This window comes from Chroicocephalus ridibundus, chromosome 9 (assembly GCF_963924245.1).
Source record: "Chroicocephalus ridibundus chromosome 9, bChrRid1.1, whole genome shotgun sequence".
Taxonomy (NCBI): Eukaryota; Metazoa; Chordata; class Aves; order Charadriiformes; family Laridae; genus Chroicocephalus; species Chroicocephalus ridibundus.
In genome coordinates, this window is record NC_086292.1 from 11,623,246 (window position 1) to 11,646,560 (window position 23,315).

The window sequence follows — 23,315 nt, forward strand, 5'->3', positions numbered from 1 at the left end:
GAACTTTCAGACCAACACATGAATGTGGAAAAAAAAAGTGAAAAAACGACCTCCATGACATTTTGTAGGTGATACTAAATTTATAGCATTGGGGAGTGTCACCAGATACATGTGACAAGTAAGGAATGAAGTTGACAGCAACATGAACGAGTAATTAAGGAGTCGGGGGGGCTTGTTGAAGAATTGCTGCTACACAAAGCTTGCCACCCTCCTCAGATTTACTGTGGAGTAAGAGAAGGCAGATGGGCAATTACCAAGGGGAAGTAATGCCTAAAGTGTATTTTGTGATTACTTGCTTGTATAGCTGTCTTCTAAGAAAAGTAATCTGATCTGTTCCTTGCCACAGATGCTACCTAATCAGGATTGTGGTCCAAACAGAAATGATGTATGTTAACTTTAATTCAAAACTGTCAGTCTTGGCAATCTTGTTAAAAAGAAAAAGAACACTCCAAGCAAAAACCAAATATGAGCTCTTCTTTTCTATTGGTAGCCGTATGGGCCAGCATGGAATTGCAGACTTTTATAGTGAGCTCACTTAGATGAGCAAGCTTCCAATTAAATTTAAACCTTATGCAACTATAAACTGGTTTTGTTATTTTGCTGCTATATGCTATACAAAATGAAAATATTTTTAATTTGTTAATTGAAATAGATAGAATTGTTAAACAACATAAAGCACCTGCGGCAAGACAGGGAGCAAGTAAAAGGGCTTGCAAGCATTATTCTTCTAAGAGCATTTTAACAAAGAACTAGACCTGATAAACCTGGGGCAATTCTAAGACTGCAATTTGTCACCATGTTTTATTTGCATCAATTTTAGTATACGTCTGCACTGACCCACGATGCAGTCCTAGTCATAGCAGAGGCTTTCCGTTACCTCCGAAGACAGCGTGTGGATGTCTCCAGGAGAGGTAGTGCTGGAGACTGCCTGGCTAACCCTGCAGTGCCATGGAGCCAAGGAATTGATATAGAAAGAGCGCTGAAAATGGTAAGGGCAAACATACCAGCTAATGAATGCATATATTCCACAACAGCAGCAATTCTGCTGGGACCGAACTTGCATCCTGCTCCTTGCACACAGAGTTTCTGTACTCACACAAACAGCCACAGCTCCTCAGGAAAAAAAAAAAAAAGAAAAAAACCAAAACCAAACTTAATGACAAACTCTAAAGGGTGGCTAAAATATATTCAGTAGTAGGCATGGTATAACAAATTAGGTCTCAAAACTTTGGCCAAAATCACGTCTCCCTGGCATTGCTGCAGCAACAGCCTGATTGTCCACAGCAAAGTGCCTACAGTCTGACTCCCCCACAACACCCACGCTTCCCATGAGAGTGAGCATGAGCCATTTTGCAAACAAGCATGTATTGGACATTTCTGAAGTCAGGCTGGGGCTGCAAATATGACTAACAGAACGAGACTGAGTCCTCAGCATGCGTATTATAAATCTTGCAGGGGTACGTGTATTTATGAACTTAAGCACGTGACGCAATGTTGATAATTTGCCAGTCAGAAGTCAACTCAGATCAGTTTAAAGCAGTGGAAAAAATGTTGTCGGTCATCGCAGTACTGCTGGGTTTCAGCACCAGCCTGAACCTTGGCACAGTTTAGCCTCAAACCAGTTCTGATTCCTGGCATAACTTTGCACTCAGACAAGTTACCTTCTGCATGGCCTGTTTTTTTAGCCCTAATACAAGTTACTGCATGGGATCCTACCTCACTTATGTCTCTAATTTTGTTGATTTTTAACTATTTTTAGACTGCTGTGTGTGTTAAAGCAAGTTGCAACAGTAAAAATTTGATAATGTTTTTGTAGATATAAGAGATAAGAATATGGTCTGCTTTTGATCTGGCTTAAATAACTCTAAAACAAGCCTTTTGGAATCGATTCTATTAATGCAGGCATAGAACTGGAGCGAGTGCGATCAGAGTGTTCACTGACCTCAGTGAGTGAGATGTTAGGTATAAACAAGTTAGGTACAAACAAATCCTAGCTCAGCCTTCATACACTTAGCTTAATTACTCCTTTTTCTGAATTACCAAACTGGAAGGATTATATCAGAAGGTTATAAAGAGCTATAGAAGGTTATAATCAGCCTATATCACTCTGAAGAGTGAGAGAGATGGTTCAGTCACACATTGCCAGAGCTCTTTTTATGCCATTATGTCACTTCCTAACAAAGGCCCTAACTGCACGTTCACTAATGTAGCATTGCACGCTTTTGAAGAGAAGTTAATTAAATTCAGCCTTCACAACAGTTAAAGAATTTGTACTGTCCATTTGAACTTAATTACAAGCAAAACATAAAACTCCTCTGAATGAGATACGAGGTATTTGTGTTGACGAAGAAAACCAACACTGCTACAGGACGCTCCTTTATTCAGGAGAATTTATTTAAAGAACATAATTCATAAGATATACAAAGCCAAACTCACGATTGGCAAAAAATGCAGTAGTTTGACTTTCAACTGATTGCCTTGCATTGTTTTAGCTATTCAAAGTGATCTAAGTGAGATTTATGTACACCTCCAACAAGTGTGACCCAAGGTCATCCCGCACTGCCTTCCAGGCCCTGTCCTGTCCATCACACTCTCTTCCCTCTATTCAGACAATGATATTGAATCTTTGCTTCAGGAGAAAAAACTTTGATTTAACAACGTTTCGTCTCCAATCTGTAGCAACAACTCAGATAAGAATATTTTTTCCAAGACATCCTTGAAATACCGTGTGCCAGCAGAAGGTTCAGTGCCACACTGTAGTCGTTCTGCAGGCAAAAGGGAAAAACAGGCATTACCTGAGTCTGCTTCCCTACAGCCTTCAGAACTGTGGATCTCTGTATTTCTAAAGCTGATTCTAAGACACCAGATCAGTGGCAGACAGTTTACCTGAGCAGATCTGGGCAGTTATAAATAGTCACTCCATTTGTGATTGCCTCCGCACGCTGCTACTAGAGGCGTTCTGAGTCCTGGTGAGTCTTCCTGCCTCGGTGCAGCCAGATTTTGAAAAGTGCTGAGTTTTCCCACCAAAGATAGAAATTTGAAGTCAAAATGTGTCAAGTGCCCAATGCTCATGTCTCAATACGCATCAGGATGAAGCTCTGCTGAGACATAGAGTCACTGCTGTGCTAAGGTAGCCAGACAGCTTCCAGCAAGCGCCAAAAGCAGGCACAGCAGCTCACCTCTGGCTGCAAGTTATATGTCAACTACCCTACAAATACATTAGCTCCATCCACAGTTGATAAGACCTCTTAGGGGCACGTTTGGCTTTCAAAGCCAAATTGGAGGCAGGAATAACTCACTTGTTCTTCCACACCCCTGAATGATATAAACTATTTTAAGAAAGGTTCACATCCACTTACTGATTAAAAACATCATGCTCCCTGTATGTCAGTGTGAATTTGGCTCACTGGATGATGCGGAGTCCAAGGAATTTTGGCTGTTTTATGTAGCCTTGGCCACCATGACAGGTTTGATTGCACCATCTCTAAACCATAAATAGCAGATCAGTCACCAGCCCTGAACAGTTTCCCTTTGACTAGTGTTCCATCACCTCTTCCTGGAACTTCTGCTGCATTTTGCTAAATATTAAAGCTAATTTACCCCTACTGAAGTTTCAGACTGTTACCCTTTCTTCCTGAGATGACAGCTTGTCAGTGTTGATAAGAGATAAATGGAAATATCTCACCCTTTCATACAGGGAAATAAGAAAGAATTTTTTCTTTGAAACAAAGTACCTTATACTTCCCCTTAAGATGATTCATGTGAGTAGGTAATGATAATGACTTACCGTCTGTACACCCATCCATCCAGATTGAGACCAAAACTCCATAAGCAGCAGAGACAATTGTCTCTGCTCATTCAGAGAAGACATTCATCCCTTTCTCCTACACTGGGACTGATCTTAAAATAAAGCACTTCCTGGAATGAGCAATGATATGGGATTCTGGTCCATATCGCAAATGACTCTATACCGTATTGCGAGGGGTTTAATGGCACTGAATTGTTGCATGTGCCTCGCTGATACACCATGCCGTATCAGTGAACCCGGTGTGACTAAGCATGGCAGAATCAGTCTGTCTTGCATTTAACATACGTGCAGGGCTAATTTCACGTATACTTAAATGCAGCTCACTCTGCTGGAGTGAGTCACCAGCTGAGTACTAACTAACAAAGAATATGTACAGCTGAAACGGAGAGAATTGGGATTGGTTTGTTATGAAGAATATAACCGGCTGTGTCAAAAGCGCCACAAGTCTCTTCTGTAGATAAAAATTGTGCTAGAGCTAGTGGGTTCCTGCAAAATGTAACGGAGGGAAAAATAAAGTGAATCTTTTATTAAAATGTTTTTTCTGTTTATTCCCTTAAGGTGCAAGTTCAAGGAATGACAGGGAACATCCAGTTTGACACCTATGGGCGGAGAACAAATTACACAATTGATGTGTATGAAATGAAAGCCGCTGGATCACGGAAGGTGAGTTTCAAGATATGCATCCTGATTTCAAATCTTCTCAAATGTTTATTCCAACAAACTAATGAAACTCAAAAATACCACACAGGCACTGTAATAACAGGGCCCTGAGGAAACCCAACCTTCTTACTCTCTTCCCTGTCCTAGGAATCTTGCTCTGTTCTGTTCCTGGACCAAATCACTCGCCCTGCTTAATATCTTCATTGGTTTCCATGTCAACTTCCGACCCCTTAAAGCCCTTCTGGAGCTTTTCCACTGCCAAGCATAATGCCTGCTGTCATGGTCCTGTGCTCAGCCCTATCTCCTGAATTCCTCTTTCCCTTCCTCTCCATAACAGGGCCTTGGAGCTGTAGTGAAGCTGGAGCCAGTGTATTTTAGAAACCTTCCGAAATTAACAGAAAAAAAATTTGGTTTTAATTAGGATTTGCCACTTACTCTCTTGTCTCCTAAATAAAGTATAGATTCTAAGTGGGATAGTTGCCTAGATCCCTGTTATAAAAGAAATTTAGGGCAGATTTTCAAAACTAATTAGGTAGACAGGATCTCAGGAGTATCGAGAGAAGAGTCTGTATGGACAAGGCACGTAAATCCCCCTGATTTCACCTGGCAATAGGTACCTAACCTGCTTACTCACCATTGAGACTCCTTACACTCTTCTGCACGTATTTAATAACAACATACCCCCAACATGGCCCAGGCATTCAGCTAGGTTTACAGCGCAGGCAGAGGTGTTACTTCTGTGTTGTGCTGAAATACCAAACTAGTGTAATAGCATAGCAATGTAGCCACAGCACCATAAAGGTCAGCACGAACCAGCTGACAAATAGTCACCTCGTGCTCGCGGAGGGGTTTGTGTCCCGTACTGAAGATAATGCTGCTGTGCCTGCGTTGCTAACGATGTCTGTGCAGCTACTCTAAAGCTAGCTCGGGCATCTCTGCAGGGACTGCATTCATTCTCCGAACTGCAGCAGAATATGGATAAAAATTATAAAGTCAAAGAATTTTAGTCAGAGTGCTGTGCAGTTTATTTTCTTGTCGATAGTATGTTCTTATGCTGTGGATGCATGGGGATTTATTCCACAGGCATGATGATGACGTGAATTTAGATAGGGAGAATTTAATATGTATTGTCACTTAGATTTGGCTTGTATTTATTTGCAGGTGGGCTTGAGAACGTTGTTTCTTTAAGGAAATTAAATTGAAGCTAATGTAGTCCTTTAATGGCAAAAATGTTGCATGAATGAGTGTTACAAAGTCCAGTGTTTTGGCAGTTCCTGTTACGAGTTCATGCACCAGAGACCTTGTAAACGTATGTAATGAGGTAACAATCTCCATTTTTATAGGCTGGTTATTGGAACGAATATGAAAGATTTGTGCCAGCATTAGATCAGCTGCCCTCTAATGACACTTCATCTGTGGAGAACAGAACTATAGTAGTCACTACCATCTTGGTAAGTTTTATGTTCTTAGTGTGTTTGTGTTTAGGAAACAAGGCGCGTGGCTCCTGAGGTGTGTTAGACACCTCTCCAGGAGGCAAATGTTGGACACTATGTGACTTCAAGAGGCTGAAAAGTTCAGTAATTTCCATAGATGTACTGAGGGCTTGACCCTGCAAACGTCTCTGTGTGTCAATAAGTTTACTCACAGGAGGAGCTCACTGAGCTCAACGTTGCACTTTGCTGCTTCTCAGACACTTGAATTCAAATGCCTCGCATAAGTGAAGTTATTATGCATGTATGTAATGACTGCGGGATCTGGCCTTCCTGCTGTAGGGTCAAATCTTGCACCCCTCACTCAGGTACAGCTCCTGTAAACTCAACCCCTGTGGACTGAGTAAGGGTGGCACAATGAAGCCTGTAGAGAACTGGAACTGCTCTAGCACGGGGTGAAAAGCGACCTATACCCGTGCAATTCCAAAGGAGTAAAGCTCTTCCTGTGTCTCATAAACAGCAGCACCTGTGTCAGTCCCAACGCCTCTAGCAGATGTGCTCTGTACAGTATTGTTTGTGACTTTTATGCCTGTTACAGTTCTACTAAGCATGAGCCAATTTTATGCTATTTCGTGAAGCATTGTATTTTATAGTCCTATGGATTTAGTGAGATATAATCAGCATTTCAACTAGAATTTTCCAAGAAGGCTAAGGGAATTTAGTGACAAAAGCTGCTGCTGAGGATTTTAGCCTAGCTTCACTTAGGCTGCTTTGAAAATACCTTCATCAGAGCCCCATTCTAGGCCACTGGGGCCTTAGGAAATGATTTTGATGGTACAGGTGTTTGGTGTGTTGGTTCTTTAAGCACTAAGACCTGAATTATTACTACAATGATGCTATATGACTGTCTAATCAGGCTTAATCCTGCAAACAAAAGTGTAACTTCATTAAAGTGGAATAGTCCTGTTGTCTTCAATGGGTCCATGCTAGGAATAAAATCAATACTATGTGTAGGATTCTACTATGTGTAGAATACATTAATGTAGGATTAGCCAAGGTTTTTTAAACTGCGAAAGTCTGTCTTTCTAATATCTGTACCAAAGCAGGAAATATTGTAAATACTTGCCAGTAATATAAAGGATAATAGCAGCTGTCATTTTGTATGTTTTAAAGCTGTATTTTTCATTCATAGACTTTTGATCTTTACTTTTGTTTCAAAGGAATCACCATATGTAATGTATAAGAAAAACCATGAACAACTAGAAGGGAATGAGAGATATGAAGGATATTGTGTAGACTTAGCTTCTGAAATAGCAAAACATGTTGGAATAAAATACAAACTGTCAATTGTTGGAGATGGGAAATATGGAGCTAGGGACCCTGAGACTAAGATATGGAATGGCATGGTGGGTGAACTGGTCTATGGGGTAAGTTTCTCTTAACCTTCATTTTAATGTTCTTTATAAAAAGTTATGCTCAAAGTTAATAAACTGCAAAATAAAGATCGTCTGTTTGAATACCACCTTTAAAATTCTAGGTATTTCTTTGTAGTGCCACTTTTATAGTCTACTTTTCTAATTGTTTCATTGGAAAGGAAAGTGTCACTTTTTTACTGGGGTTCTCCAAATCAGAGTCCACAAAATGTTGAGAAGTGACATTGGGCAAATTTCAAATTCTTGTCTACAGCAGAATTTTCAGTTTGCACTTCATATGCTGCTTTTGCATTGCCGTGTCTCCTTTTTCTTTACCAACGTTCTAAGTGCTGGGAGGGTTCCCCTCCCGTTAAGGGTCTGGTCCTGTGATGCTGGCCCTCGTTGGATCACTGATGTCAGTTTGTGTTTGACCAGAGACTAAAGACTCAGTTAGACCCGTGGTTGCTTTTCACGGTAAGCAGCAGTGCAGGTGTGAAATCACCCACGTCTTTTTTCTTTTTAAACCTAGGTTTGGCTTTAAAAATCAACTGTCAGACACACCAAAAAGAAGTCTAATTCATTGCATTCCTCTTTGTATTTCTATATTGGGTGTACATTGCTTTGTTTAGTAAGAGCAAAAACAGTCCGGAATTGCCATTTTAGAAACTTCTTTGAAAATTAGAATTTTGGAATACAGATAAACCAGATGGAAGGAGGAAAAAATTGGCTTTGCAGAAAAGACTTTACAAGCTGGTATTTCATCTTTGCTTTTTTTCCCCCAAATGCTAATGAGATGATTTGTGATTCCGCCCAAATCTTCTTTACAGTTTATTTTTAACAAGCTTTCCTTTATTAAAAATATCTGAGCAGAAGCGAATATTTCCATTGCCTCCTTTTGTTCCACGGCTGAGTGTAATTCTTAAAAGTCACCTCAGAATTTCCTTGGGAAAATTTGTGGTGAGATAATTCTTTTCAAGTGAATCAGTCTTTTTAAAGTAATTGCTAGATTTGCAGAAGTTTTCTTTTTCTGGAGCAGTCAGTCCTGTCACCTTGTTGTAAACTTGCTAGCCTATTCAACTTCAAAATATTTTATATAAGCCACAATGTTTTTGTAGTATTGTATCAAGGGGACGGAGGGAAATCTACTGATTAGAGAAAGTAAAAAGGGGTCTGGACCCCTGGGTTATGTCTTCACTTCCCCGTTGCTTTGAGGTTTGACATTATGCAGATCTTTTGTGATTTGGGAAACTGGTGCTACGTCTCTTAGAGAAAACAAGTAAATCGAGAACCGCTGAAGCAAAGGTTTAGTTGAGTTCCAAGCATAATCACATTGCAGTGGAAACCTAAACCCTCAGTTTCCCTATGTGTGGTTCAAGAAATATCAAGAGTATTAGCCATAATTGGGTCCTTTTGATATATTTGCAAGTGAAAAGCAATGAAACAGTTTGTTCACTTAAAAAAATAATCATACCATATGTGAAAAGTGTGACAAAAGAGAACCTGAAATTGCTGCTAACAGCCAGGGCACGGTGACTGTCTACACCAGAGGAGGAAAGGTGTGATATGGGTCACTGCCTTTGGGACTTTAGCCAAGATTAGCCTGTGCAGCTGCTGTACGATGCAAGATCCATCTGGAAAGGGATACAAAATGATCAGAAGGCTGGAGCACCTCTGCTGTGAGGACAGGCTGAGAGAGTTGGGGTTATTCAGCCTGGAGAAGAGAAGGCTCCAGGGAGACCTTATAGCCCCTTCCAGTACCTGCAGAGGGCTTATAAGAAAGATGGAGACAAACTTCTAAGCAGGACCCATTGTGATAGGACAGGGGGTAATGGCTTTAAACTCAAAGAGGGTAGATTGAGACTAGATATAAGGAAGAAATTTTTTACAATGAGGGTCGTGAAACACTGGCCCAGGTTGCCCAGAGAGGTGGTAGATGCCCAATCCCTGGAAACATTCAAGGCTGGATGGGGCTCTGAGCAACCGGATCTAGTTGAAGATGCCCCTCCTCCTTGCAGGGGGGTTGGACTAGATGACCTTTAAGGGTTCTTTCCAACCCAAACCGTTCCATGATAAACAGGTTGGCTGCAGCTGCCTTTTCCACAACCCTTTGGGACGAGCCTAGCTCAGAGACCTCTGCCTCCTTACCATCAAACTGAGCCCTTGCCACTTCCCCATGACCAGACCGTACTTGTGACTTTTCCACACCAGCAAAAACCAGCCTGGCAGGCACCGTGGACCATACCTTAAAACAACCACACTCCCACCCCACCGTTGTTCATTTTCCCCTGCAAAAAGGCCTGTTCCTTTGTATTCTGAAGCAGTTTTCATCTGTGTTTTCACATTAATGAAAAATTGAGGAATGTTTCCCTCCCTGACCCCCAACAGCTCCTCTTCTCACGCTGCGAGCTCAGTTACTGAAGCCTCTTTGCTGCAGCGCTCAATTATTCAAAGGTCAGATGCGTCCCTTGAGGTTTGAGTGTAGACCCAGGTTAATGCTTACAGCCCAGCGCTGCTGAGCCAGCTCCCCGTCCTGCCGAGCTGAGCCTCCGAGCTGGCATGCAGCACAGAAACCCACCTGGCTTCCTGCCAGCAGGGAAAACAGCCCCTCAACTCCCAGTACAAACCTCACCAGCCCTCCAGACCCTTTCCCAGCCCTGTTTGCAAACATCGTGAAATGCCCTTGGCCTCTTTCTCCATCTGTTGAGAGGTGGCTGTGTAGCACACTCACGAGGATGCCCACAAAGCCTTTTGAAGATGAAAAGTGCTCTAGAAGTGCTAATTATTTGGAGCAAGCGCCTCATTTATGTGCTGACTTTCCTTTATCTCTCAGGGGCTTAAAACTCTATTAGGGAACTAAAACTGTACGTTACCCCTAATGCCCCTGCGAGCCTTGTCTGCAAAATTACTGTCATATTTGGCTCCTCTGGATTCCATTTTGGGAAGACAAGAGGGAGACTAGATTTTAAATGCCTTTATTAGCATGTATGGAAGACAGGCATGGGGGGATAAAAGGGGCCTGATTGGTTTTGGTACCAGTTATCCAGCAGCTGAACTGAGCTGTGGCAGAAAACGCAATCTTTTAGATTGCACTTGTCTCAAGTGATAAACAGTGACTAGTCATTTGTCAAATACAGCATATTCCTGACCTAACAAGCTTCTCACCACCACCTGGCACTGCTGGGAAGTCTTACCAGGCTTTTTGAATGCTGTGCCCTTTTCTGCATAGCTCCACGCATACCGCTCTTTTCTAAAATTGCTCTTAGGACAGTCATAGGAAGTGAATGGCTTGTCATTTTAATGCCAAAACCCTAATTAACTGTAATTAATGTTTCGTTTGTGCCAGTTGGTTGTTGCTGTCGCTCTTGCTTCCTGTGGGATGCAGCGTAGAATCAGGAGAGAAAGTGCAGCTGGGTCCTTGCAGCCTCCAGACCCAGGCTCCGACTGGGGAGGGATGGAGGGGGGCTCAGTGTGCCCTGACCTGTACCCAAAGCCACCTTTCCTTGTGGCTTTGCAATGGGCTGTACAACTGGCCTTGGCTACAGAGAAGGGCTTGCTCTTTGGCAGCGTCGGGGTGTCAGCCCTGGAAGCAGGGAGTTCTGGCTGAGGAGACGTTCCCAAACCCCTTTGCTCCAAACAGGAGAACCCAGGAGTCTTGTTAGAGAGGAAACAACAGAGCCTTGTGGTTTTGTCAGCAATTTTCAAATGGTGGTGGTGGTGGTAGTAGTAGTATTAATAGTAATAATAATTAATAATGATAATCATAATAATAAAATTTGACATAAAAATATAATTTATTTGATATTTCATAAATCAAAGAACATTAGTTCAGGTTGAAGAAAACCTTAATTTTGCTCTTTCACTCTGATGGTGTCAAAATAAGACTCTTCTTCCTACCAGAAAAAAACCTACCAATTCAAGCACTATTATTTTTTAAACTAAGAGAAATTTCTAAAACATAGTGGAAACTTCTGACAGAATAAAAATAGCAAATAGGTAAAGCTTTTCTCCTGGACATTTTGGAAGAGGGAAGTAGTTGAATCATTCTCAGTCTGCGAGACTGAATCACTATTTAAACCTAGCCAGCAAAGCAAACCAGCAAGGCCAGTGCTTTGTCCTCCAGTGATCAACCTGCTAACGAGGTGCCCTGGGCTGGGGCTGATGAGCAGCAGCACCTCCCACAGTGCCGGTGCTCGGGGCTTTGTACCCACCAGCTGCTGAGCACTAGACAATCGTCTTTTCTCTTCTGTAGGGTAAGCCTCTTTCTGTGGGCTTTTATTTCTTCTTTCCCTTTTAAAGCAGGCTGCTGTTCTTCCTTCTCTTTTCAGCCAGGGAAAGCCTTCCCTCCCTGGGCCTGATGCTTTTCACATCGCTGAGGCTAATTGACAGTAGGTTTAACACAGATCTTAATTGTAGCTACAAATGCTTTGGGAGTGGAAAGAGCAGCCAGACCTTACAGCCTTTAAAACTCTCCTCAGGTAAAAAAAGGTCTTTATAAAAACCTTTCAATATGTAAAATAGCATAAAGGAACGAAGCAGGGATGTAAAGGACAGACAGTCCCCGGAATGCGGGCAGCCTCCACAGTCTGTTGGAGTGGGACCACCTACACATCTCCCTGCCTTTCACAGACTAACCGGCCTCACGTGGCGCTGGCCTCTCTGGCTCTCCTAGCAGCAGAAGAAAGGCTACAGATGGCATACACAGCCTTTGAATCGCAGCGGAGAGGAAGACTAATTCAATTCCTAATTCTCCTCAAAACATCCCGTGTGCTCTTAGTCTGTGGCAGAGCCTGACTGTGCTGTGAGCGGGAAAAGCTCGCCCCTCGCCCTGGTTTCAACAGGGTGGAAGCCCAGGTACAAGTGCCCAGAGGCAGCCATGCGATGCCACTGCCCCGTGGCTCAGATGGACCCTCATCCTCTAGACACATGAACAGATGTGGGGTCCCTGCCCAGGCCACCACTGAGCTGCGGTGGCACCACACCGTGTGGGGGGACAGGACCGCAGCCCTGGCTCAGAGCCATGCTGGCATGGTCCCAGACTTTGTCTGACCTGCGTCCGAGCACAGTCAGAGGAAGAACACGGGTGTGCGCAGTTCAGAAAGCAGATATACCCTTAATTTCTCCATCTGCATAGAGTGTTAGTGCCTCCAAAGGAACTGTGGGCATCCACATATAGCACGCATGGACTTAACATTGACAAACTACAGCAGACAAGGCCAGCTGCAGTTTTAACACCTTGATAGCTTTTTATACTGCTCAGCTAATACACATTAAGACTCCAGTGTAGCATGCTGCTAGTCATACACAAGCTGTTGTTTTTAAATAAGTGTGAACTAATGTGTTAAAAACACGTTGGCCCATGACCTGGCCTATCAACACAGCCCAATGTCCTTGGGTAGACTGGACTCTCTTTACAAGGTAACTTATACCAGCAGGTACCAGAGGTGATGTGTTGCTCTGTCTGACACCCTTTTCTGATACCTGGAAACCTCAGACTGCACTGAGAAGTCCTAAAATGTGCTCAGACCCAGTCATTACTCCAGCACAGGCTCTTCAGACACCGCTGTGTACCTGCGTTCAGCACATCTGGGGCGCCTGGAGGTTTGGCTCCCGATGGAAACGGGGCCGTGTCCCTCTGCTTCGGTCTGCATGTAGTCCGAGTGCTGGCTGGCTTCCCCTCACACAAAGTCTTGCAAAGCGACTGCAGCCCAGGCCCACTTCTTGAAAAGCAACACACTGGCAAAGAAATTGTTCAGTTCTGCAAGCACAAATGACCAGAAGCACGTACAGGCAGGAGCATATCTGGTATCTCCTCTAGTGCATGGCTTTGAAGTTAGGAAGACTCATCTTTAGGTCTGTAAGCAGAAGAATTCGATCCCTCCTTTTGGATTACAGAGGTGGAACACCTTATCGCTTTTCTTTCTCCATGTAGAGGAATATTTCCATTTGTGATTTTTTCTCCCTCTCCTTAAGAGTCTCGAGGTTTGCAGCCCCCTGGGTCAGCTTTGAACAGAGTGGGTAGCGCCTCTGTGCTGCATGGCCTCTCTAAATCCGTCCCTCCCACATGAGTAGGCAAAGACAGAACAAGCCTCAGAGGAATCCGTGACATTTCTTGCCCGGCTCAAATGCAGTGAAGATGCTGTTTGAAACGCCATTAGTCATGAGTGATTAGCAAAGCGTAGTTGTTGAGGTTCTTAAACCCCCCTCCAGTTCTGCACGGGGAAGGGCATGTTTGTCGTTTTGGTTGTGTTCTTTTTAATCGAGCTCAATTTTTATGGGTTCTGCTTATCTGCAGCCGTAAGAGGGAGGGAAATTCACAACTGTGCTGCAGTTATTAATGATCCTTTAGGGTGCTTAGAGCTCTCCATAAGCTCTCCATTTCAAATACTATATGTGTAAATAAACAAGTAAAGAGCGGTCTCTTTTTAAACTTTTCCAGTGCAACTAATATTCAGGGTAGTGGTGGGGAACCAGGCTCGGGTGCTGGATTGTAGGTGGTCCACTCTCGGTGACCGGGTTGTCGATGGTTCCCTGAGATCCTGTGTCTGAACTTCCGCTTGTTCCCTCTGCGGAAAACTATTGCTGCCATATTCATTCAAGGCATGAGGGTGTTTGTCAATGTTTCCAATATACTGAATGCCTGTCGAAATTGGTAGGAAAGCAGGAAGGCAGAAATGTATCAGAAAAATAAATATTTGTATCCCTTGTAATATTAAAATGCAATTTTAAATAATTTACAAAGAAATCTGTACTGTATGAGATGAATGAGGACATGGTAACAATCAGGCCTTTAAAAACTGATTTGTCTGTGCTTCAGCACAGCATCAGCTTCATCCCCCCAAGACCCCACAGGAACATCCTGCATGAACTCAGCTGCTCAGGAAGGAGATACGGACTTTATTGCACGCTGCATCAGCACTTAGGAAGAGCTCCACCGTGTCTACTTTGGCAATTAAAATTATTACTTTGGGAGAATTAAATTTCTCCAAGTCTGGGAAAATGCTACAGAAACTAAATGCTCTAATAGCTGAACCAGCCTTTTCCTACCTTGACGAGCTGTTTGGAGGCCAGCTCTCCCTGTGCAGAAGTACCAGGCAGTAGGGCATCTGCCTCTCACCTAAGCTTCACTTTGCGTGGAATCATTGCTAAGTCTCTACAGGGGTCCAGAGCCATTCAGCTTGCTCTAATAAGGATTAATTTGTAAGTACCTCATTAGTTCAATACAAAATACAGTAGCCACGGTCAAAGTGCTTAGTCTCCCAGCCAGCCATGGACTCTGACTACATTTAAAACTGATATTCTGTGTGCTTCCTGTACTTACTGACTGCAGATATCTAATATTTAGCAGTAGCTCAACAAGCAGCAGCTACAAGACAAATATATATTTTGGGGGAATTCATCAGCAAACAAGTCTCAGCATCATCCAGTCCCTTTACCACACTCCACCTGTGTCCCCCCAAGTCTCTCTATTACTTAGGTGATTTACACAGTCAGCTGCAAAGCCAGTAAGCACCCAGGCATCCAAAGGCAGCCGGCATTTTCAGGTTTTATATTCAAGCCACATTAAGCTCAATTTTTGCAGTAAGTGACCACAAATCAGGTGAGGGTTTTCTCCTTGAGGAAAGCGGTCACTGGAGGGGAAAGGCAATGTCCTGAATGTCTCAAGGGGCTGAGGAGGGCTGTGAGAGGGTGCACCGAGGGCCGTGATCTCCGAATGGCTTCCTTACCTGTGCAGGCGTGGGTTATCCGATCGGTCCAAGCAGCGAACGTGTACACACACCTCGCATATGCCAGTACAGAGTGTTGAGGGGTATTCCTGAGTGGCTGGGGCAAATCTAGAGGTCGCGTGTGCAGTTGGGACTGCAGGGAGGGAGACTTGCCGTGGGAAGGGCTGTAGAGAGCTGGTCCTCGGGCCGACAAGTCTGCCCTTAGCAGAGGAAGTGCCTCGGGCATGGCTGCACGGTGAGAGGACTTCACCATTTCTGCTTATTAAACTTAAACTTAAAAAAAAAAAAAAAAAACCTATCTAGGAGGAGGAACAAATTAGATATTAATGAAAGTCATGTACATCACCATCAGATTTACATAAAGGCATATTCGATTATTTTATGGCACAGATTGTAATCAAGTCTTATTAACATTTCCTATTAAATTTTATTCAAACTTCTACTTAATCAGGTTTTGTTTTTCCACCAGCAAGAGATATGTACTTACTGGTGGGAAACAAAAATCTGATTTAAAAGGTGCACAGTGGTTTAGGTATTGTTAAGTTAAACCTTCCCTAAGAATAATTTTTTCTTTCTGAAATTCTTAATTACCAACAAAAGGCTAGCTTTTAAAATTATCAATAACGTGAATAGTTAGAGTGTTTCAAATAGATTACAAAAAAATGTATGTAAGTATGTAGACTCTCGCATAACAGTAATTTTTAAACGAAAAGGGCTTTTTTTTAACATTCTAGTCCCCTCTGGTGCAAATGCTGACACCTGCTTGAGTACTTGGCTGAATCAAGGCTAGCTTATCTAAACAGCATGACTTGAATCTTTCTGGCATAGAAATACAGATACAATTAAATACGTTAAAAATCTATTCTGGAATGTTATTTTTTAATCAGGTAACTAAGTAATTTTTTTTTACTTCACATTCTTACGCCCATGGAATCCAGCAAAGATGTATTGAGTTAAGGGAAGGGTTTACCCTGGTGGTGACCTGGTACCTGGTTCACCGCTGGTGAAGGACAGATGCAACGAGATGAGATTGTGCTTCCAGGTGACACAGCCCCAGAGCATGGTCTGTGTTATAGATCTATAGGGCTCAGTTCTGCACAATAGGATGGCATATGTTATACTGAAAAATACTACTTTGCATTCTTCTCACATAACCCAGGCTATTTACCTCTTGGAGATTCTAATCTGTATTATCGTTCTTCAGTGACCACAGAAAGGGTGCGCTGTCTGCTTTGTGTCACCCCACTATTTTACCATCTTCTATCCCTTATTGCAGTGGGGTTTCAAAGGAGCATACGAGTGGTAGCGGCCAAATGCAGCTGAAATTCAGTAACTGATTACTTCTCTTTGGTTCCTTTTAAAGATCCTGGACTAATCATTTAGGCAAGAGAACTTGCTGAAAGAATGGAAAAGAGAAAATAAAAATATAACAAACACATAACTTTCCCAAAGTCTTCAAGACAGAAGGATGGATACAGACCATTTCTAGAAAATGACATCATTTTAGTTGCCCTCTCACTGGCCAGTTTGCATAGTGTTTATTCATCCATTTTATCTTAATAGAAGTATAAATACATGTTGGTACATATGTGCCTCTGTCGTGAGGCCCTTGCACAGATTTTATTGTAATTTTTCTTGTTAAAAATTTTCTATCAGTGTAGTCCTTAACTTCAGTGACTGAAAAACAGGCTGCAAAGTAAATGTTTCCTGCTCCCTTTTGTGATTTATCTGATTCATTAGCCTGAGACTCTAGATTGTGATTATGTTGCAACTGTTTTGTAACTAACTTGGGTTTGTTTTCCCTTTTCAGAGAGCAGATATAGCTGTTGCCCCCCTCACTATAACATTGGTGCGAGAAGAAGTCATAGACTTTTCCAAACCCTTTATGAGCCTGGGCATCTCCATCATGATCAAGAAGCCTCAGAAATCTAAACCAGGCGTATTCTCTTTCCTGGATCCTTTGGCTTATGAAATTTGGATGTGTATAGTCTTTGCTTACATTGGCGTCAGCGTAGTTCTTTTCCTAGTCAGCAGATTCAGCCCTTACGAATGGCACTTGGAAGACAGCAGTGAAGAACCACGTGACCCTCAGAATCCTCCTGATCCTCCAAATGAGTTTGGAATATTTAACAGCCTTTGGTTTTCCCTGGGTGCCTTTATGCAGCAAGGATGCGATATTTCTCCAAGGTTTGTTCCATATCACTCCATCACCTTTTTGCATTTTATGGTCATTTTCTGATGCCATGGTGCATATATGTTACTTTTTCAAATTTCTTTTTGATTCCAAATTATTTATGTTGACATTCCATTCAATGCTAAGCATCATCATCAAGCCACCATGCTTGCTGACATTCACCTCCAGAGTGAGTGCCATTGCCTTATAATGCCATTTATGCATTTCTGCCAAACTTATATACACCATGTTGAGGCTGTAAAATGCATAGGGTTTTCTGTTTTCAGCAATGCTTGGAGGGCTACCGTGTTTTTGCTGCATATCTCATTTTACGGTCATCTCCTTGGTGCATATAACATATTCTGCTTTGCAAAATAAGAATTGTTTATTTTAAAAAGTCACATGCAACAGCACTTTAAAACACCTCCGCTCCTGTCATGGCTTCTGCTAGTCTTTTTACTTTCTTTTGTGCCTAATTTCTCTAGTTTTGTTCTTTTTGAACCATCCTTTCATCTGTCACTGATTTGCTTACCACCATCTTCCGTATGTTCACGTCTCCATATGTGCCCCTCTAACAGTTATTGCGTGTTCCCCTGTATGTGTATCGTTATTTCAGTCCAGTCTAATCCGTTGTCCCTGTGTTCGTAGTCAATATGGTCTAATAAGCATTGCCGGTTTCCATAACGATTTTTTCTTATTTATGAAGGCAGTCTTTCTGAATAAGGCTGCAGTGAAATGTGTTTGATATTAGTTCCAATTTAACAGAGAGCACTGGTATTAACTATTGTAGAATTACATTTCTTTCTTAAAGAAGCATTTTGAAAACCACCTGAGAATAGTGAAGTTCTCTCGAATTGAACAATGCATTCCAGAAATGTTTTTTGAATAATATATATAATGTTTCTGCATTTACATTGGTAAAATACTTTGGTGATGTGCCCGTGATAAGCAGTAAAATTATCTAGTTTCTTGGTGATGGAGCACTAGTTGTATTTTGTATTACAATATTTTAATAACCAGTTTACAGCTATTTTAATTATTAAAAATACCTGCTTAGTACAAACAGGATGCAGTTTTTCCCTTTAACAAGGTAGCTAATTAAAGCAAGAGAGACAGATCTTTTCTAACTAAGCATTTATATTGGAAATATTTGTGTACCTTTTCCAATACCTGAATGATTGAAAAGTTACCAGGTTTTCCTGGTCCATGTAGTGGTAGGGATCTTGAGTAGCCTCGCTGAAGCAAGTGACACAATTTCTTTGAGATTTCATGGAAAGGATCATGATTTTACCTGTTATAATGTAATAACGATCTTTTAATTTCACAATCACTGCACATTCAAATCTCCTAATGATTGCAGCGCAATCCAGGACTTTCAGCGATACTGGTGTGTGCCTGTTGGTATCTGATGCAAGTCAGGCGTATGTTTTAAAAGTCTTGATAGCGGCAATTAGATTTCATACTTATCGACAGATGCACATATATCCTACGTAAACCACGCATACGTTTTTGCCTGGATGTGACCACACATTAGTTTGTGCAGCTATCGGTGTTTGGGTGTGCTGCCTCACTGTACAGTTCTCGCTGTTAGCCTTCTCCTCCTGTTTATACACGGTGTTTCTGCTTTATGCCTAAATTCTGTACCAAAACTTTGCCTCTCTGCTTGCTGCTAAAGGTGATGAGTAGTGATAACATTTAAATTGCTGTTGACCATGTGTGTGCCCAATATAAAGGACCGGGAAATAAGCACTGGGACATCACATGGAAAGCTGCAGGCATTGCACTGTTTCCGCTAGGTCTGTTTATTGACAGTTAAATAGAAGTGCATAGGATTTTTGTTAAGCTCTCATGTGACTCTTTGACATGTTCAGCCGTTTACCTTATATAATGAGTGGAACATATTCTGGTTTTTTTTTCAGTACTACCATGATAAGTGCTTTAGAAATACCTACCCAAAAAAAAGAGACAGCAGTAAAGCTATTTATTTTATCTGTCCATCAGAAGCTATTAGCTCAGTAATAATACATGGCCCTTGTTTGAAGACATTGTCCAGTTATTTTGTTATCTTTCATGATAACAGATTCCAGGCAGTTAAATGCATTGTTACATGAAAATAAGAGAAATCGAATACTTTGGTTTAAATTCCAGAAAGCCTGTTCCTTTCACCAGTATGTTGCTTTAAGTTGATTAAATGTCAAATTTCTTTTCCGTAGAAGGGACTATTCCCAAGTATTCCATTCTTAATCCGTATCTTTGTAAGGTTACGCCATTCACAGTACATTGACTATATGAATGTTTCATACTATTTTATTGCCATTAAAAGGGGCTTCATTCTTCCATTGTGAGTTTTGTCTGAATAAATTTCTTATATGAGAGCGTACAGCACTTGTAGAGAGATGCCGACAAGCAGTCTGGAGAGATCACTTTTGTACTTGCTGATAAAGGCTCTTTCAGCTGCCTTTGTGTGGAACAGCTGTGACATCTAATGACTAGTTAGATCTATCCTCGGTGAGTATGCTGTGTGGATATTCCAGAGGATATATCCCTATACTCTCCTCTCTGTATTTAATAGGAGTCGTCTAAACGGAATCAGATAGCAGCCAAAGGATGGGGGTTACTCCATCCCTTGATGGAATCAACATTTGTTCCAGCAGTTTTGTTCTGCTATCAAAGGCTGCTGTGTTCTCTGCGTAGTGAGCTAAAGCATTGAAAATTCACTTTTGATGGATCAAAAGTAGATTATTAAACTTGCTTTAATGTAAGATGTGTACAGCAAATGGAATCAGGAGAAAACACAGTCAAATTTGTAACACTGTTCTAAGCGGAAGTATCTTTGAAATCTCTATGAGAGCATGTATTTTCATTTTGCTCTTTATTCATGTGGAACAAAGAGGCTAGATTAATTAATTGTTGATGGAAAAAGACAGGGGGTTCATTAAAAATTATCTCATGAGGTTGGTCATTTAAGAGGGTGTATTTCTAGATCCCTATTTTCACGGCAGAATACTCAAGAGACTCCTATTAAAGGCCATGGGAACGACTTTGTGGGACTTTCAAAATAGCAAGGAGAGCTGGGTAACTAGATATTTCTGAAACTCCCACTGCCGGTTCCTGTGACGGAAGCATCTCAAGTCAGTGCTTCAGATGCTGTTATTTATCGTGTTCTGTCTCAGTCGCAGGGGTGAGGGCCGCCTGGCCATGTGGGGCCGGCAGGAGAGGCCGGGGGCTGGCTGGGGACGTGAACAGGGACTGAGCTCGCAGCTTAGTGGGGACCAGATAGCCCAGAGTTATGGATAACCCAGAGTATGAATGGGTTCTAGGCACAGAGAGTTTGCACCAGAGTTGTTCAGGGTTATTTGTCAATATAACAGCCGTTCGGTATTGATCAGAAGAGCCCAATTAAAAATTGAGTAATGTGAGAAGCTTGTTATTTCTGCGTGCTATAGGAAATCAAATATGTTTTATGGCCATGGGTAGAAACAAAATTCAAGCTATTTTGATAAATAAATGAGATTTTGTTTGAATGCAGTGTTCTCCTGGAAACTGAATGTGAATTTGAATATTTATTTTGTTTTTCTCTTTTTACTAATTTGCTCTCATTTGACTCCATGCTTCCTTTTAAATTTCCTCTCAAGGTATGCACTCTTCCTGTTTACTTGCTTTTGAAAACACCGTCTGACTTTATTTTGATAATTGAGTCATAATTCTGTTATTCCAGGTCTTTGTTACTCCTCTCATTTGTTAACACACTAATTTGCTTTAAAATAATGTCACGAGGTAATTCAGAAAATGGCATGTTGGGATAAAGCATTAGTTGTTTGATTTTAATTTACAACACTGCACACGTGGACAAGTATGTCTTCATCAGAAAAAGTGGTGCTGGTATTAAAAGCTGTGATTGATTTTTCTATAATTATTATCTGAGTAATGGACAAACGTTTCTGTGGCTCACAGTACAAACCATGCAAGTGTTCTCTTATTACCAGCCTGGTGTTTATGTACTAACTCTTTTTCTCCCGCATCCCTCTACACCAGCCCCTGCAGTGGGTATAAGGAGCCTTCACATCAGCAGATGGACTGGGGGGAAATGGGGTCCTTTGGACATGGAGGCTGCCAGGCCGTGCTCCTCCGTGTTCTTGTTCTTCAACTCTGTCTGTCTGTCTGTCTTTCCTTCAGTGTCCGCTTTGTGGTTTGTTTTGTTTTTCTTTTGCCTCATCCTCTGCTACCACCAGTCACAGCTATGTCAGCCCAGGCTGCTCCATAGTAGCAACTGTTTAATCTTCCTTGTCGTACTCATTGGAAGACTCTGGGAGAAACAACTCCGTAGCGACATCCACTTTTCTTTCAAGTGACCTCAATTCTTCTGAGAACAGCTCTGGTCCTCATCTAGCAAGACCCCTCTCTTGCATGTGGGACCCTCAGGGAAGTACCTCCTTCATCAAGGGATCCAGCCATGCCCACCTTCCCCTGCCTCTCAGCTGTTCTCCATTTTTTGTCCTGTATCTGTCTGACGTGGTTCATGCAGGTTGCAAGATCTCTGGGTCAGTCTTTCTCTGTGTGTAGTATGCCGTATGAGCATGCATCTCGACACAGATGTTTTATTGTTACAGCAGCATGAGCTTGAGGTTTCACTGGTTTGGAAGATGCTTGTCTCCTGCACATCTCCATCCCAGCAACCCATCTGTCCTGCTAACAGCAGGGGCAGCTACCAATGCAAGCTAAGACATTTCCTATAGGAAACTATAGGGAGAATGAACACATACTATTTTGTTCCCAATAGTTCCATTGAATTTATCTGAACACGCTGGCAAGTCTTTTTTTCATCTTCCTATTTCAAGACCTACTGTAAAGCAAGAAGGCCACGGGAACCTGGAGACCCCAGGTAAAGCTAGTCTTGCTCTATGCAAATGGATGTTTCCTCTGCTGTACCTGCTAGCCGGACGTCTGCTCAATCTGGCTCCGAAACCTCGCTGCAGGGAGGAGGAATTCAACTCCAGGTCTTCTGTGAAGATGGAAAGTATGTAGTGAAGGACTGAACAAAAGGGTGATGAATTTCACCTGATACAGCCATCTAAAAGCAGGAGGCTGTGCTTTAGTTAGGCATCTCAGTTCCCTCCAAAGTCACGAGACAGGTGGGCGCCTTCAGACTTATCCCACACTACAGCAAGGGAGATAAATCTCTTTCTGAGGGTGTCTGTCTCCTCGCTTTCTCTCTGCTGGCTCCAAAGGGAGCCTTACGTGAGAAGTTCTGCAGGCACTGCTTTGTAGTTGGCTAAAATTACATCAGCCCATGTGAGAGGCTGCAGTGTGTTGGGTATTGAGTACTAGGAAGCAGCCGAAGCCAAGACCCTAACTGTTAAGGGAGATGGCCAGAAAGGACTTTAGTCATCTGTAAAATCCCAAGATACTCATTTGATACCTACAAAGAATAGAGTGAGGTAGAGAGATTCCTTGACTTACTACGTTATTCTGGAGTTGTACTTCTGCAGCTTACCTTCACTCAATAGTCATCTTTTAGTGAGCACAGGTGCAGCATGGCCCAGGTTGAAACTTGGAGGCCTTTTATCCGCTTGGGAGGCCCTCAAGAGAGGCAAGGAAGGCTCCTGCATTTGTCGGTGATCTGGCAGGTGTGTGCCTGCCCTGGGAAAGCCCACACAGGCCAGAGTTATGGCCATGTCTCTTAGAGTTCACGCCTCGAAAGTCATTGCTTCCTGATGGACGAAGAGATGATGCTTCACTCCTCAGGCTTCCCTAAGCTTTGTAACCACCTGAACCACCTTGCACATTGGTACGGACTCGATGCAGCAGTCCCTGGAGTGCTAACGGCGCTGGCACGCGGTGTATGCTGTAATCCATAGGAACCAGCCTGCATCTGCCCTCTCAGTGAGAGCTGCTGCTTCAGCTCCTTGGGCAGAGGAGAGTGGAGAATAGTAGTGCTTCACTTCTTAGTTTGTTTCTCCACATTCCTCTAACCTATTCCAGGTTGCTTTCTCTGTTCTTATTGTGTTGGCGATTTTTTTTTTTCTTTGGTGTGTTCTTTGATGTTGGATGGATTATTTTTTTTCTTTCTTTTTTTTCTTAATAATTTAATGGGATTTTTTTTAATGG

General features: G+C 42.3%; 1 protein-coding gene across 3 annotated transcripts in view; it reads left to right on the plus strand.

Annotated features, from left to right (window-relative positions):
- The window catches only part of GRIA3 (glutamate ionotropic receptor AMPA type subunit 3), a 154,318-nt gene that overhangs the window by 92,557 nt on the left and 38,446 nt on the right, over positions 1-23,315 (plus strand). For all 3 annotated transcript variants that reach the window (XR_010072599.1, XM_063346901.1, XM_063346900.1), the window contains exons 7-11: positions 821-988; positions 4,367-4,471; positions 5,812-5,919; positions 7,119-7,325; positions 16,845-17,221. Coding sequence is in view for 2 of the 3 variants with exons in the window: in XM_063346901.1 (XP_063202971.1) it covers positions 821-988; positions 4,367-4,471; positions 5,812-5,919; positions 7,119-7,325; positions 16,845-17,221 (965 nt within the window). In the remaining variant the exon portion in view is untranslated. The remainder of the gene's footprint in view (positions 1-820; positions 989-4,366; positions 4,472-5,811; positions 5,920-7,118; positions 7,326-16,844; positions 17,222-23,315) is intronic.